Source organism: Malaclemys terrapin, chromosome 1 (assembly GCF_027887155.1).
Source record: "Malaclemys terrapin pileata isolate rMalTer1 chromosome 1, rMalTer1.hap1, whole genome shotgun sequence".
NCBI lineage: Eukaryota > Metazoa > Chordata > Testudines > Emydidae > Malaclemys > Malaclemys terrapin.
In genome coordinates this window covers 31261425-31278930 of record NC_071505.1, presented here as the reverse complement: position 1 = coordinate 31278930, position 17506 = coordinate 31261425, and the positions used below count along the sequence as shown (strand labels likewise).

General features: G+C 40.7%; 1 protein-coding gene across 2 annotated transcripts in view; it reads left to right on the top strand.

The window, feature by feature from the left end:
* The window catches only part of CERK (ceramide kinase), a 73545-nt gene extending 65828 nt beyond the window's left edge, over nt 1-7717 (top strand). For both annotated transcript variants that reach the window (XM_054019785.1, XM_054019776.1), the window contains exons 11-13: nt 643-854; nt 3261-3469; nt 5772-7717. In XM_054019785.1, the coding sequence (XP_053875760.1) occupies nt 643-854; nt 3261-3469; nt 5772-5871 (521 nt within the window). In that variant the 3' untranslated portion in view covers nt 5872-7717. The remainder of the gene's footprint in view (nt 1-642; nt 855-3260; nt 3470-5771) is intronic.
* Nucleotides 7718-17506: the final 9789 nt, after the last annotated feature.

Genomic DNA, 17506 nt, shown 5'->3' with positions numbered 1-17506 from the left:
CGCTGACTCCTGAATCATTTATCATCCCTCCCACATTTTTAAAATTTATTTGAATACATTTTGTGGCATGGGAAAAATCAAAACAGAATGGAACAAGCAAACCACACACATACACACACACACACACACACCCTTAATTTTCCTGAATCAGCATCTTAATAAATAAATACATTAATAAATTAAAAGTAAAACTCCAAAAATTGCTGTCTCTCCCCTTGCTCCCTTTTTTTTAGTCAGCACCGCTTTTTCTTTTTTTTTTCTTTTTTTCTTTTTTTTTTTAACTTTGATGTGGGTTAAGCCCATGACCATGAATGTTGAGTATATGGAATCTGAATTTGACATTCATGTGGCAGAAGTGTCAAATATGTATGATATAAGGGAGAAGAGCGTGTACCATTCTGGTGCTACAGACTCAGAAAAGAATGCTTAGTAGGAAGAAGTATGAAATATTACAATATCAACTTTGTGTGTGAATTCATGATAAAATATACAAAATACATTGTATTACTTAAGTTAGATACATATCCATAATGCATTAAAATTTGTATTAAATAGCTGAAACTTGCTAAGCATGGTTTATCTCACTTCTCCTCTAAGTATATTGGTAATAGTCTTAACGACATGTTTGACTGTGTGTTTCAGAGGATGAAGGAGGCGAAGATTGGAAGTTTATTAAAGGAAAGTTTCTGGCCATCAATGCAGTCAATATGAGCTGTGCCTGTCCACGGAGTCCTAAAGGCCTTTCTCCAGCAGCTCACTTGGCAGATGGCTCTATTGACCTCATTCTAGTTCGCAAATGCTCTAGATTCAATTTTCTAAGGTATCTCATCAGGCATACAAACCAAGATGATCAGGTATGTATTTTCTCTTTCTAAGACCATGTACTGTTCAGGGTCTGAAGGGGGTCTAAATGCTGGTAGAACTATCTGGCACAAAAATCATTAGTGGTGGAACTGATAAACAAGAGCATGTATGCATTTTGGATGAGATATTCTGTCCGCATGTGACCATAGAAGATCTCATGAAATTTTACGTAAGAGCAAGGACTTCTCCCATGGTGTCCTTAGCCAAATTCCAATTTTGGTAATTACATTAGTCCTTTGTAAAATTTCCCTTGTAATTTCTGTTGGATACAGTTAGTATTTAACATCCTTTCATCCCAAAATGCTTGCAGACACATGTTTGTTTGTTTCACCAAACACTGAAGTGCACAAACTTCTGCCCCACAGCAATATCACACAACTGTTCAGAACAGGAAATGAAGAAGAATTTACTCATTGGAAACTGCATAATGTATGTAGTTTATCAGAATGTAGTTAACAAAACTATAATTTGGGCATGACACAGGCTTCCAAAAGATCTTCAATGACCATAAGTGATTAGAATATGAGCTTTACCAGTCCTACATCAAAATTTCTCCTGACTTTATGCTGTTACATTTTTACAGGATTGATTCCAAGGGAAGTCTGCCTGTCTTGTTTAGAATGTAGTATCAGGTGAAATCTTAGCTCAGGGTGCTGAGATCATATCTATGGCTGCCAGTATGCTGGCTTACCTGCAATGATTGCCAGACACATGATTTCAATGCCATGTGTGGATGATTGACTAAACAATTGATTAATGGTGCGCCTCATTGTAAAATGCTTATTTAGGCTCACCTTTTTATTTCTATTCTCACTCCTCTCCCCAACGTAAGTGGCTATAACTTCTTGCCCTGTATTCCCTCATACCATTCTCCCTCTCTTCCTTTCCCACCTCCATTTGTCCACACCCCCATCTTGCTTTTTCTTTATTTTTCCTTTCTATTCTCAATCATTTTTGCTTGTTCCTTGCGTCCTGTCCCCGGTTGCTCCCCCTACCTATTCCATCATTTATCATAAGTCCACGTGCTGCTCCAGGTTGGTGGGCATCCATTGGTGGCTCTCTGTGGCCATGAATACAAGTTACTAGCAAGCTGCTCACTTAGCCTATAGCTCTGTACTCATGGACTGCTGCTGTGGCGTGCCATATTAAGGAGCACAGCGTCAGCAGGGAGGGAAAATAGGCTTTGAAAAGCTGCCCACAGCTTTCGCCACAGGAACATGTTTGCAGTGGGAAGTCAGAATGGATCCAGGGTCATGCAGCTATCCCCTCCCACCCGCTCTGTTCTTTCCTCTGCCTACCTAGAGTGATATGCCCCATACCACTGTCTGCTCATCTCCTCTGTCCTGGGTTGTCCCTGGATTAGTCTATCATTCCCCTGTTGAGAAACTCTGATTTAGGTGCTTAGATGGTTCCAAAACCTAGATACATTGAGTTGTCTGTGCGTTAATATAGACTAGTTAACGGGTATGAGTTGATATTTGCTACCGTGCATTTTATTGGGTGTCCCTTTGCTCACTTTTGTTGTTTCCCACCTATATTGCAGTTGCTAAACTGAGTACCTTACATTATCCTGACTTTTAAATATTTCAGACCAGATCCTGAAAGTTGCCTCCTGGGAGCGGAGGACACGCAGCAACTTGATTTGTCCCTTAATGTTTTATACAAAGCTTATTTTAAACAACTTTGTGAAATAAGTGGTTGTATATTATCACAATGTAATCCTGTAAGCCTCTGATAATTAAGACAATCTCTTAATTACCACATTTGTTTTCAATGAGGTTAGCTAGTTAAGAAGCTTTTACTTCATTGCAGAATAAATATTACTGTTCCCTCCCCTCCACCCTTGACATTCCCAGCTCCCTCACAGTGCCTATACTGCCATGGACGTCTCTAGATGTGGCAATCACTGGACCCTGCCCTCAGGGGAAGGTTACACTGCACAGAGGCAGGGGGTTGCAGAAAAGTCAGTGCAGTTGTATAGGGTCTGGAAGTTGAGAATCATAGATTGGTATGGCAATGGGCCTCAATCTTTTTCATATTGTGACCCTATGACACAACATAAAATAATTTTGGGACCCCTTCCTACGCATAGTTTCAGGATCCCCATTTAGCCATAAAGAAGGGCAGGGTTTGGGGAAAAAAGTCCCTTGAGAACCCATGTCTTGTTGATGAAAGCAAAGGCCTGAAAGTCAGGAGGACCATGTGTTTTATGTGAAAAGAACCACTGACTTGTAGTGTAACATTAGGAAAATATCACTTGTACTTCATGCCACAATCAGCCCCTTTGGAAAATTGGAGACCCCAGTGAAAATGAAATGCTGCTTTCTATATTGAGCTTTACTGATTAATTTAAATAAAATACTTTGTAGAATGCCTCTTTTAATTTCTCTTTGTAGTTTGACTTCACGTTTGTAGAGGTTTATCGGGTAAAGAAGTTTCAGTTTACATCAAAGCATTTAGAAGACAGTGACAATGATGTCAAGGATGTAGGAAAGAAACGTTTTGGCCAGTTCTGCAGAGACCATCCAGCTTGTTGCTGCAATCTTAGTAACAGCATCTGGAACTGTGATGGAGAAACTTTGGATAGCTCCACAATTGAAGTTAGGTGAGTAACTGTCAAGGTGTATATTGTTTGTAGCAAGATGATCCTTTTAAGATATCTTCTTTTAAGGCAGTCAGTTTTAAGACGTTAATAGGTAATAGATAACATTATATTCCTAAAGAATTCTGTGATGCTTTTTAGAATCTTTGTGAAGAATTTCTTTGAACGCTAGCCTTTGCTTTTTACCAAATACTTTCCAGGAAAATATTAAATGCATCCTCTCTCTTTCATTAGAATACACTAAAATGTATCTGACAGCAGATTCAAATCACATCCTCACAGGAATTTCAATGATTGGTTGGGTTTGTCAGGGATCATTTGCACTTTATTTGGGGCTATTTATTTGGGGTTATTTGTAAAAAAATAACCCCAACTATACAAAAAATATGCTGGGGGCTAATTTAGCTACAACTAATCAGGAAAGAGTTCTTGGAGTCATTGTGGATATTTCTCTGAAGACATCCACGCAGTGTGCAGCGGCAGTCAAAAAAGCAAACAGGATGTTAGGAATCATTCAAAATGGGATAGAGAATAAGACGGAGAATATCTTATTGCCCTTATATAAATCCATGAATACTGCGTACAGATGTGGTCTCCTCATCTCAAAAAAGCTATACTGGCATTAGAAAAGTTTCAGAGAAGGGCAACTCAAATGATTAGGGGTTTGGAACGAGTCCCATATGAGGAGAGATTAAAGAGGCTAGGACTTTTCAGCTTGGAAAAGGGAGGCTAAGGGGGGATATGATAGAGGTATATAAAATCATGAGTGGTGTGGAGAAAGTGGATAAGGAAAAGTTATTTACTTGTTCCCATAATATAAGAACTAGGGGCCACCAAATGAAATTAATGGGCAGCAGGTTTAAAACAAATAAAAGGAAGTTCTTCTTCACATAGCGCACAGTCAACCTGTGGAACTCCTTGCCTGAGGAGGTTGTGAAGGCTAGGACTATAACAGGTTTAAAAGAGAACTAGATAAATTAATGGAGGTTAAGTCCATTAATGGCTGTTAGCAAGGATGGGTAAGGAATGGTGTCCCTAGCCTTTGTTTATCAGAGGGTGGAGGTGGATGGCAGGAGAGAGATCACTTGATCATTGTCTGTTAGGTTCACTCCCTCTGAGGCACCTGGCATTGGCCACTGTCAGCAGACAGGATGCTGGGCTGGATGGAACCTTGGTCTGACCCAATATGGCCATTCTTATGTTCTTATGTTTATGTTCTTATGTTTTCTTCATGTGCCTTTTTGTTTGCTAAGTAAAACTAACTGTAAATATCCTGTATAGCAATGGTTGGAAAGGAAGATGGTTCAATCCCTTTCTTCCTGCTTCATCTTAAAGCTTATATAGCTATTAGTTGCTTCCACAATTCCCAGGATTCCACAGTGAAGATACAGAGAGCACGTCCAGTGCTCATTTGGGCTAGTGAGGAATTAGTTCCATGCAACATCACAAGTGTGCGCCAAACTTCTGTTTAGGTTATATAAGGGTTGAGAATATCCACATTGGTGTTTTATAATTTTCATTATTTTATGCCACATTTTCTGGCATAGAAATTATCTTAAAATACACTTTTGGTTTTGTACCTGTACCCTTCAATTATCCTTCATTTTGAGGGCTGTCATTCATATACATCTCAAAGTTACCAACATTCCACACAAATTCACTATCCCTTTACTTTTATTGTTAAAAATGACTTGCATCAGAAATAAAGGATCATAAAACTAAGATGATAGGAACTACATTCTCTAAAGGAGTGAATCCCATATCATTGTACTTAACTTGCATTAAGATACTTTTGGTTGATTTGGGGTCTTTGTCAGATGTTGCATCTGACTTTCAGGCGTTGGCAAGTAGAGAAGTATGTTTACAACTAGGTAAATGTTCAAGGGAGAGGGAGTGTGGAAGGCTGGAGTTTGTTTTTTTAATTGGTAAAAGGAACCAGAAATACAGTACAAAAGTCTGTCCATAGAACAGAGTTCCATTAAACAGTAATCAAATGATTAGATAATCACAGTGGCTTCTTTTGGCCTTGGGAATCTATGAATCATGCAAAACTGCCATTGAACGCCCTCTGTGGGGAGTGGTGGTTGCAGGGCTGGTGAACTTGTGAATATGCACTCCACTGTCCAACATCCTCTGCAGAAGGGGAGTGTCCCAGCAGCAGGGGGCAATAACTTTGTGCTGCAGAATAGAATGTTTAGCCCTGCCACGTGGAATGCACAGTGATTCCAAATTATGCCCATAGCAAATGAGATTACTTCTTAGTTTAAAAAAAAAATCTTCAATACATAATTTCTTTATTTTGCAGGGTTCACTGTCAGTTAATGAAACTCTTTGCAAGAGGAATAGAGGAGAACTCTAACGATGAAGCTATTTACAACCAGAGTACAGTTGAGCAATTACTATAGATATCCTTCAATGCTGTTTAAAAAAAAGTTAAAGAAAATTACTTGAGTAAATATGAATTTCATTCAAGTTAATAAATATTTTAAAATTGGAAAGCATTTTGATGGTAAAATATTTATAAAATTATATTTTAATTTCATCTATGTACATTTTTAAGTATTTTAAACCTTCTCTGAGTCATCAGGAGATATTTCAGAGAAACAACCTAAATTATGTGTGTGGCAGGAGGAGGATTAATTGGCTTACATTTTCATAATGACTGATGTTCATTCCATTTTTAAAGAACTAATTGACTGGCTGTGTTGCAATAATAATTATAGATGTGTTAAAGTAGTGTGAATACTTTCCACTGAAATCACACCTTTAGAGTAGATCAACATGAGATATTTGCAATGTTAATTTGAAAAGATCTGCTTTGATAGAATTATTCTATAGCTGCATGTGATTAAATACTGGAAAGTAGTAATATATCTTCATTTACTTCATCTCTATTTTTGGTTAATCTTTCATTACTTGATTCTGACTGTATCTTGCAACTTATCAATGCAATTCAAATATACATTCCTGGCTTTAAGTAATAATTTTAAGAGTTTAGAAGTATTTTAGTAAATAAAAGGCACATCTGTATATAAAGTATACCTGATCTTACATACTGTATTTATAAACTCCCCTGCATGGAACTTTGTGGGATTATAAAAGGCTTTTGTGAACTGTTTGGATGATACCAAACGGCAGCTGAAGTATCAAGCAGCTCATAGGGGCATTTTATAATACCAGAAAGGCACAGGCAAGAGAAAAATTACAAATATATTATAAAGCACCAGCAAATTCTACATTTTTAAAGTATTTTAAATTAATACACGAAAAGGTTCCCTCCTAGCAATGACAATGGCACAGTCCTTTGGAGAGTCCTTTATACAAGGTGAACAGGGGGCCAAAGGTTCATCTTAAATGTGATTTAATTGACTGAAAGGTTTTAGGTACTTTTAATTAGTGAAATGTGGAAAATAATAAAATAAAACTTAATTTGCTGTGTGAAGTCCTGGGGAAAAACTGACCTTTGATAAATCACAAATTCACTGTGTCAAGTGCTTGTTATTTTAGCAGGAAAAATTGATTATCCTGTACAGATATGGAGTGATTATTTACATGTGCATATTAATTTGAGTATTAACACTTTTGTGCTGAAGTTGATATAGATTTTGGGCTGAATTCTCTTTTATCATTCCAGTCTCACACCAACATAATGAAGATCAGAGTTTGGCACCCTCTCTCTATGTTGCCTTTTGATGAGCGTATGCTTTGCTATAAAATGTTCTGTTTGTTTTGTGTCTGAACGACTAACAGTACCGTATTTACATAACTTATTGAAACTTCTGATGTGTAGCTGCATTAGTTTTGTTTTTCACACTGTTTGTATTGTTTAAACTTTGATAATTTTTCATTGTACTGCTGAAGCACTTGAAGTACAGTTATCATAGATGGCTGTTTTTTTTTCCAATGGAGGCAATTACGTTTAAGTGTAATTACTAAATGGTGTGCTGTATCATTGCTATAATGATATTTGTACTGCAGTGTTCTGATAAAACATATGCAAATGATTTTCCTTTAAAATACAGTAATATAAAGCGTAGACTCTATTTTTCATTATGTACTATTTCAGTGAAATATTTGAATACTTTTCCAAAAGCAGTACTATTTTACACTGTTCTGTAATGGGATGGGTTGGAAAATTGACTGAACCAATGTTGTTCAAATATCAGGGGGTAGCCGTGTTAGTCTGTATCTACAAAAACAACAAGGAGTCTGGTGGCACCTTAAAGACTAACAGATTTATTTGGGCATAAGCTTTCGTGAGTAAAAACCTCACTTCTTCGGATGCATCCGAAGAAGTGAGGTTTTTACTCACGAAAGCTTATGCCCAAATAAATCTGTTAGTCTTTAAGGTGCCACCAGACTCCTTGTTAATGTTGTTCAAACTTACTTAACATAAAAACACAATTTACACTATATTTTTAAAGTCACATTTACTAACTGTATTTTGAAGTAAAACCTCCTCTGGAAATATAGTAATCCAGTTTTACAAATACATGTTTTGTAAAAGTATCAAGTTAGTGTAAAAGTTAGCTGTCCACTTAAGTGGCCTAGTGATAGGCGTCTAGAGGGAAACCCACATCTCAATTCTTTTGATCCTTGGTTAGGCAGTGGCTCACAGCACTGTGGATGTGGCACATTTTGCTCACGGGCAGATGGGGACACTCCTCATGCTCTAAAGTATCAGTTCCAATTGGTCAGGAGTATAATTTATGCGTTCAGAAATGAGCATTATCCAACTGCCCCAGATCAGAGGTGTAAGGCTGAGAAAAAAGGGCTATGTGGGTAAAAACCCTTCGTCCTGTCACGAATGTATACAGAAACCCTTTGAGAACTCCTACTGCCAGAGGCTATGGGTATAATGTTTCCGAAAGAATCCTATTCTGAAGGGCCCTATTGTGAAGAACAAGCCACAAGGGGAAAGCTGAGAGGGAGTTGTGTAGTCTGGTGGAGAGATGAAAAGTAAATTAAAAAGCAACTGGGCTGTTGCAACATAGCAAAAATGTAGCTAATTGACAAACTATATTCTTTCATCTGAATAACTTTCTTTGTAGTTTTTTGTACTACCAAAGCACCATATGTGATTGTATGATGTGTTCCAGTTTATTTTTAAGCAAAGAGAACTGTGTAAGTAGTGTCTGCTTATGTCTTAGTTAATACTAGAATAGGATTGTTCTTTTCTAAAAACCATGTCAATACTGAAATTACAGATGGGAAAACTAAAAGTTTAACTTTTTAAATCTTGCTGGCTTCAAGATTAGAAAAGTACATTTTGTTCTGACACATTGAAGTGAACTCTTCTGAAAAATAAAATTATGTTATACACAATATGGCTGATTTTCTTTTGTCATAAGTTTCTGCTCCAGCAATTCTGTTCTTTTTCCACAGATTAGAGTCCGACCTATTTTGCAATGCTAATTCCCCTACTCGTTAGCTGCTCTGATCTGCACAGCAGATCTTCAAAATTCAGAACAAGTTGTAATACCTTAGTGCTAACCTGTTCACCCACCCGCATTCTCTCATCCTCCAAAATGTGCTCATCACCAGATCTCTGTCCTGTTGGTTTGTGATAGCAAGAGCTTGTTGGCACCAACATAAGCAGATTTAGCCAAACACAGAATTAATTAACAGGCTTCCATCTGGGAAATCTAGATTCAAAATAGTGAATAGAACTATGTTACTATACAGCCAGTTTGATGCAGAGCAACAAATACAGAAGAGTATGCCTCATCCTTTATGCATGTGAGCCTGCCAATAGAGATACAATTGTTTGTAGAAGTAAAGGAACAAGGAACTGGCAAATTAGTCAGTGGATTTTATTTTTATGGGTGGTGACTCTGAAGGTCACAGCATATTTTGCAATCTTTGTGACATTGCTGAAAAAGTAATTTGATCACGGCTCATTCTGTAAAATCATGACATCTGTCTTTTGCCCTAGCAATCAAGATCTCCAAGTCATAGTCTGGGAGCTGAAGTATGTTTGTGTAGGAAATAAAAAGGATGCCCTACATTTAAAACAAGTCATTGTACTGATGATTCACCCTGGATTAAAAACTGGAAGAAACATAGTTGAATTTTAGATAATATAGTTCTCAGATCATTTGTTGGTCAATGTTGTATCTAATGAAAAACAGACTACAGAACTTATTTAGTGCCTAGTAGCGATATTGATTCACATTGGAGAAAGAAATTAGTATAACAAATCCATAAAATTTGAGTTTACAGTATGCATAGATTACAAATGACAAAACCCAAATATAAGAAAAACATGCAGAATCTGGTATAAATTCCATTACTCAGACAATGTGCAGATATCTAACAATTCTTTGAGTTTGCACACTGTTGCCACAACACCAGTAGCAACTTCTAGCAATTATCTTTCCAGAACTTAGTCTGCGACTGAAAATAATTAGATGTCTGTTTAAATAACTGATTTTTAAGATACATACTGTAAAATAGCAAACAAAGCTTTAGATGCAGAGCAATTAAGTATTTGGGTGCACTAACTATACTGTACTCTATAAAACCAAAGTGAACCACAAAACTAGTGAACAGATAATATCTTCTAGACATCTGCCTTAAGCAAAAACCTGGATTTTTAAAATGTCAATACAGTAAGTAACTTATCACTGTTTAATACTAGGAAATGAAACATGTTTTCAGTATATCCCATCTGGAAACACATTAAGCCCAGAATGAGAATACATGTCTCAGAATTCTTTTTGGGAGAGAGACCATCTGTTCTCTTGGTATTTCCTTATTTCTATCTACTATTTGCTGTATTTCCAAGGTGCCTGTCACTGCAATATCTATATTGTATTTATCTGTGTAGTTATATAAACAAAGGTCAACCTCCTCAGACAAAAAAAAAGTGCTAGAGCATAATCAGTATAAGTAAAAACTGCTTGAAGCTAAGCAGTATTATGTCACCAAAGAAGTGATCCGTAACATGATTCACTGGTATTTACGTGGCTGTTGCAGAAATAGCAGTGCACGTTTGCATAGGAACTTCAAATAGAACATACACTGTGCCAAATTTTCAAAAAAAATAGAGAGCTGGAAGGGACCCTGAAAGGTCAAGTCCAGCCCCCTGCCTTCACTAGCAGGACCAAGTACTGTTTTTGCCCCAGATCCTTAAGTGGCCCCCTCAAGGATTGAACTCACACCCCTGAGTTTAGCTCAAACCACTGAGCTATCCCTCTCTCCCAAGTTGGGGTCAGAACCTCAGGTATGAGATGCAATCACATTCCCTGCCCTATGCACAGTGGTAGTGGGATCAGGGGCTTATAAAGCACTTTTAACCCCCACCATCACCCAAGATGTGCTACTTGCTCAAGGTCTCCCTATGTACTTGTGTGCAAAGCTGCATGCCAACAAATGGAGGTGGAGTTAAGGCCTCTTCGATAACTTGGCCCTAACTGTTTGTTCTGTTTACTTTTTCCCCAGGCAAAGATTTTTCAGTCTCGATTAAACTGATCCTAGGGCAGAGGGTTAGCACAACGCGGTGTGCACTATGACAACTCCAGCATGAGGCTGTATAAGGGGTACCCATAGGCAGAGTGGCTGGGCTATAGTCCTGGCTTCCCCAGTGCATTGAAAAGGGAGTTCCTTGCCAGTTCTGCATAGGCCCATGTGCAAGAGGGGTTAGGCTGGGCTGAGGGGCTAAAGAATCTGCAACTGTGCAGACCCGGTGGTCCAAACTCCCCTGACAGCATAGTAGTTGCTGTTCCAACCTGTAGCAGTCAAAGAGTTGCAGCCCTGCCATTTGCCCATGAGTTTGGGGGCAACTCCCTTACACCCTGCCCCGGTTTAATTTGCTGCAGACAGCCTGATGCTCAAAGATTAACCAATCACTGGAGCTTTGTGCAATCACTGGTGAATAACACCTGCTCAGAGTAAACACCAGTAACTTCTTTAGGACTAGCCTGTGCATAGGCACTCTAGGAGGGATTGGGAGCTGGTAAGGAGGCAAGGAAGCTCCCCCATCCTCCACTCTGTAGTTGCACAGGGATCAGGCACAACAGCAGCCCTTGCACCAAGTACAAAGTCTGTGTGCGGCTAGTCCTGCTGGGGCTCACTTCTCCAAAGGGCTTAGGTGAGCCTGGTGAGAAAGCAGAGCCATGGTTCCAGGCCCCGTCCTTACTGGAGCTAGTTGAGTGCTGAGGACGTGGATGCTGCACCCTTCAAAAAGGCAGCACTATGGGCTGGACTCTCCCTAGAGCTCTAGGATGCCTTCCTCAGACATGATGCCTACCAGAGTTCCCAACAGGTGGTCAACAACCTCCATATCCCCTCAGTGCCAGATGGTGCTGTAAGGAGCAACAGAGTCACTGAACATTTAATCTAGCCTAACATCATAATTGAGTAATCTGACAATAATAATAAATAAAATAATAATAATGGAGATATCCCATCTCCTAGAACTGGAAGGGACCTTGAAAGGTCATTGAGTCCAGCCCCTTGCCTTCACTAGCAGGACCAAGTACTGATTTTGCCCCAGATTCCCAAGTGGCCCCCTCAAGGATTGAACTCACAACCCTGGGTTTAGCAGGCCAATGCTCAAACCACTGAGCTATCCCTCCCCCCAAGTATTGCTGAAACACCAGAGCTGGTCTAGACTAGATGGTGGTGAGTAGCTGGCTTCCAGCCTCCATTAGGGCCCCCTCCATAGTTAGTCTCCGAGTAAGTCTGCACTGCAAAGTGTGTTCTTAACTTGGGTTAGTTAACCCAAGTAACCTGGGTTAAATAGCAATAAAGACATGGCAACTTGGCTTTTATCTTGGATTAGCAGGTTGAGTTGAAGCCCAGGGTGTAGAAGAGTGGACTCACTGCTGGGGTGCCCCCTTGTGGCTGGGCATGGCATAGCAGGCTCTGTCTCTTTTTGGCACTCCCTATCCACAGCCGCTTCTGTCCTGTGGTGGTCTCCTGTCCTGAAATTTAGCCCTCTGGCCAGGTAACTTTAAAGTCTCTCCTCTTCAGGGTAACAGAAAATCCAACACAACAAATAAACAGTCCAATATCCTTATAACAAATCTTCAGCCCTGACACTGGGCCCTGCAGTCCTTACACCCTTCTCTCAAACCAGGACTCAAGGGGGCTCCCTTGGAATCTCTCAACAAAATCCCAAACTGAAAGTACAAATGTAAACCCCCTGCTTCCCTTCTCAGGCTTGACTTTTCATCCCTTTCTGTTCCTTAGCTGAATGTCTCCCAGGGTCCTGCTGTGTTAATTAGAGGAACATATGGGACCAAAGAGTTATAGGTATTAACATGAACCTGAAATTGTTCAGTACTAAAGAGTTTTTAAATAAGGTTTGGGGTTTGGTGTACAGAGACCTCAACCTACACAGTACAGTGCCAAATACACCCTAAAAATCTTTTACTGCTTTATCAAAGATATAGAAAAGAAGGAAAGCAGTTAAAGCAATTACAATGTAAAGTATTAAGGCTTTCATTTTAACAACGTCCCTTGTTCCCTTTCCCGGTAGCCGGAGAGCATTTTTAGAAATAAACCCCCCTGGTTGGGCGTCACTTAGTTGGAATTAAAGATGGACTTTTGGTGAAAAGAGAAGTTAGTTGGGATGGGCTGGAGCTGTTGTTGGTGCCGTTGCTAAAGTCCAGTCCCGTTTCCTAGAAGACAAAACAAGACAAACATACACAAAAGGGGAAAGGAAAAGAACAGTAAAAACAGAAAGAGCCCCAGCTTCTGTCTCTAGTGTTGACTCTCGTGCAGCCTCCCTCCTGCTGGAAAAACCACAGGCACGGTACACAGACTTATGAGACACTTCAAGACCTAGCCAATTTGTACCAGTGTTGGGGCTGTTTAGGGCTATCTGGTCACAGGCTGACCACAGTGTTGCAAAATGTACAGTCTTGGCCGGCTAAGACAGACTCTTATTAGAGAGAAGGGAAAAAAAGAGGGATGGGAAAAAGAAATAAGGTATGTGGGTGACAAAATGTTATATCCCAGGTGGTCGGGATTTAGCTGTAGCTGGTGGAGGCAGCGGTGTTGTCTGGCTCCCTCAGTCTGGTCGTGACATCTCCAGGATTACGATGAAGAAGGTCCGAGGTCGCAGGAGATAGTGCAGGTGGCAGCCATGATGAGAAAGCTTGCTCCTTCCTCTTCACTCTCTTTCAGACAGCCCCATCTGTTCATATTCCTCTCCCCCCGCCCCCCCCCCCCAAGTCTTTTTTTGAGGACCCCAGAAGGGAGAGATGGGTGGAATAGCTGTTCCTTCATTATTGTGTTGACTAATTTGACAATAGGGAAACCCTGTAATTTGACACAAAGCTCATTTGAGATAAGTCTTTAAAGTCTCTTTATGCAGCTGCATAGGAGAAAAGGCCAAACAGATAAATCTCCAAGCAGGTAACTAGACTGAACATGCGCTTGGATGTGTTCTGATATCTGTGGGAAACTGGGTATTTTGCTTTAACCTCCTCTTCCTCTGAACAAGCACGTGCCATCACCTTAGCTTTTTTTTATATATTCCCTAAAGCACTTTGGCAGAGAAGGCTGCCTAACACTAGGGCTGGCTGCAAAATGGTGACATGTTGGCAGGTAATCTATGCTAGCTGGCTAGTTGGCATATTGCTAGCAGTGGTGGAGCTGTATTAGTAGCAACAGTGGAAGAATATGACCAAAAGAATCAGAAATGTAGACTGCATTTGAAAAGTAGAGATCTATAGGAAATTGCATCTACAAAATCTGTGCCCTGGAACACCAGCAGATTTTGAGGTCCTATAGACCCCTTTACTGAAAATAAATTCTCTTAAAATACTGTATATTTCAATGAGGGGTTTTGTTTCTGAAGGTGGGCTGGAAAATCCAAGCCAATTGTTCATAAATGGCCAAGAAAAGAGATGTCAATTCATATGCTTCAAGAAAAAAAATGCACTTCTATTACAAACTGATACTTTCTGGTTTTTAATTTTCCTTGCAGTGATGATTGAGTGCAGATAATTCATATAAAACTATGTTGATCTGCAGTTGTTTCCTTTCCAATTACTTACTTTTTTTAGATGAACGAGTTGGACAAGGTCTCTGATTTCTGGCTTCATTAGAGATGTTTAAAAATGTCATGCAGTCACTAGAAAAAAAATAGATTTTTGCCACTAGATGAAAACAATTTTGTAGCTCTTTTGTATCTGGGATCCTTGGGCTCTTTATATGGCTCCTATAGATTTAGTCTGGCTTGGCGATTGGTAATGGGATGTAATGTCTTGTCTCTCACCAGGTCAAATGTAGTGCTGGCCATTTGTTAATGAAGGCCATTTTCGTCAGACTGCTATGTGATGACCTATGTGAAATGAGCCTGTGAGCTCTGTCTAATTCATATTTGGCAAGTGTCCACCTACTAGTGCCCCCATCACTCAGGCTAATTAGCACTTTTGTTGGCAGTCTCAATAGAGAGGGCAAGAAATAAACAGACTCTGAAGCTGGGCTAGTGTTTCATCCCTGATGGTGGTTCCTCCTGAGGCACATTGGCAGAATGTGGGTAAATACTGGTGACAAAGTTCCTTCTCTACCTTAGTGAGTCCTGTGCTTATTGGCAGATTTGCTCGCTTCACAGACTCACCCTGTAGGTCAGGAAACAGTCCAGAGACCTTCCCCTCTGGTAGAAGCTATAGTCCAGGTCAATTCCTCCTGTGTTTGATCAGGAGTTGGGAGGTATGGGGGAACCCGGGCCCGCCCTCTACTCCGGGTTCCAGCCCAGGGCTCTGTGGACTGCAGCTGTTTAGAGTGCCTCCTGGTACAGTTGCACAACACCTACAACTCCCTGGGCTACTTCCCCATGGCCTCCTCCCAACACCTTCTTTGTCGGGGGTGGTTCCGTTAGACTGGAGAATAGCTAATGTGGTTCCTATTTTCAAGAAAGGGAAAAAAAGTGATCCGGGTAACTATAGGCCTGTTAGTTTAACATCTGTAGTGTGCAAGGTGCTGGAGAAAATTCTGAAAGAGAAACTAGTTGAGGACCTTGAGGTTAATGGCAAGTGCGATAAATTACAACATGGTTTTATGAAGGGCAGTTCGTGCCAAACGAATCTGATCTCCTTCTTCGAGAAAGTAACGGACTTATTAGATAAGGGAAATGCGGTGGACCTAATATACCTGGATTTCAGTAAAGCGTTTGATACTGTACCCCATGAGGAATTATTGGTTAAGCTGGAAAAGATGGGGATCGATATGAAAATCCAGAGGTGGATAAGGAATTGGTTAATGGGCAGAATGCAATGGGTCGTATTGAAGGTTGAACTGTCAGGTTGGAGGGAGGTTACCAGTGGAGTTCCTCAGGGTTCGGTTTTGGGACCCATTTTATTTAATCTATTTATAACTGACCTCGGAACCGATTGCAGGAGTGGACTGATAAAGTTTGCAGATGATACGAAGGTGGGAGGCGTTGCCAATTCGGAGGAGGATAGGGATATTCTGCAGGGAGACTTGAATGAGCTTGTGAATTGGAGTATCAGAAATAGGATGAAATTTAATAGTGAAAAGTGTAAGGTGATGCATTTAGGGATGACTAACAACAATTTTAGTTACAAGCTGGGGAACGCATTGGTTAGAAGTAACGGAAGAGGAGAAGGACCTCGGGGTTCTGGTAGACCGGAGGATGACTATGAGTCGACAATGTGACGTGGCGGTGAAAAAAGCAAATGCGGTCTTGGGATGCATTAGGCGAGGTATATCTAGTAGGGATAAGGAGGTGCTGCTTCCGTTATATAAGGCGCTGGTGAGACCTCATTTGGAGTACTGTGTGCAGTTCTGGTCTCCCATGTTTAAAAAAGATGAACTCAAATTGGAACGAGTGCAGAGAAGGGCTACTAGGATGATCAGAGGAATGGAAAACCTGTCGTATGAAAGGAGACTAGAGGAGCTCAGGCTGTTTAGTCTGACAAAACGAAGGCTGAGGGGGGATATGATTGCTCTCTTTAAATATATCAGAGGGATAAATACCAGGGAGGGAGAGGAATTATTCCAGCTTAGTACTAATGTGGACACGAGAACGAATGGATATAAACTGGCAGTGGGGAAGTTTAGGCTTGAAATTAGACGAAGGTTTCTGACCGTCAGAGGGGTGAAATATTGGAACGGCCTTCCGAGGGAAACGGTGGGGGCGAGGGACCTGTCTGGTTTTAAGATTAAATTGGATAAGTTTATGGAGGGAATGGTTTAATGGTAAAACATATTAGCTGGGGAATACCGAGCAATAGCAGGTAAATAGTATAATGACTAAGAAGGGTCAGGCTGGAGACTCTTGCCTACATGCTCGGGGGTATTACTGATCGCCATATTTGGGGTCAGGAAGGAATTTTCCTCCAGGGTAGATTGGCTGAGGCCCTGGAGGTTTTTCACCTTCCTCCGCAGCATGGGGCAGGGATCGCTAGCAGGAGGGTTCTCTACCAATTGAAGTCACCAAGACACAGGATTTGGGGACTTCATCAGCAGAGTCAAGGGAAGGGTAGGGACGGTTTTGTGGCCTGCAGCATGCAGGGGGTCAGACCAGATGATCATAATGGTCCCTTCTGACCTTAAAGTCTATGAGTCTATGAGTCCTCACCACCGGACCTTCCTCCTGATGTCTGATAACGCTTGTACTTCTCAGTCCTCCAGCAGTACACCTACTCACTCTCAGCTTTTTGCACACCTCTTGCTCCCAGTTCCTCTCACACACTTCCTCTCCCTAGCTCCCCCTGGCTTGACTGGAGTGAGCCCTTTTATAGCATCAAAGGGGCCTTAATTAGAGTCACGTACTTAACTGCCTCACCTGACTCTTAGCAGGTTAATTGGAGTCAGGTGGTCTATTAGCCTGGAGCAGCCCCTGCTCTGGTCACTCAGGGAACAGAAAACTACTTATCCAGTGGCCAGTATATCTCCCTTCTGCTACTCTGCTGTTCTCAACTGGTCTGGGTCTATCATACTGGCGATAAGTTTCTAGTTCCCTCACTCCAGCACCTTTCAGGAAACCCACCGTAAAAATCACTCCCTCGCTTTTGTATCATTTGAAGTCACTTATGTGAAATCTGCCACTTTAAGTACAGG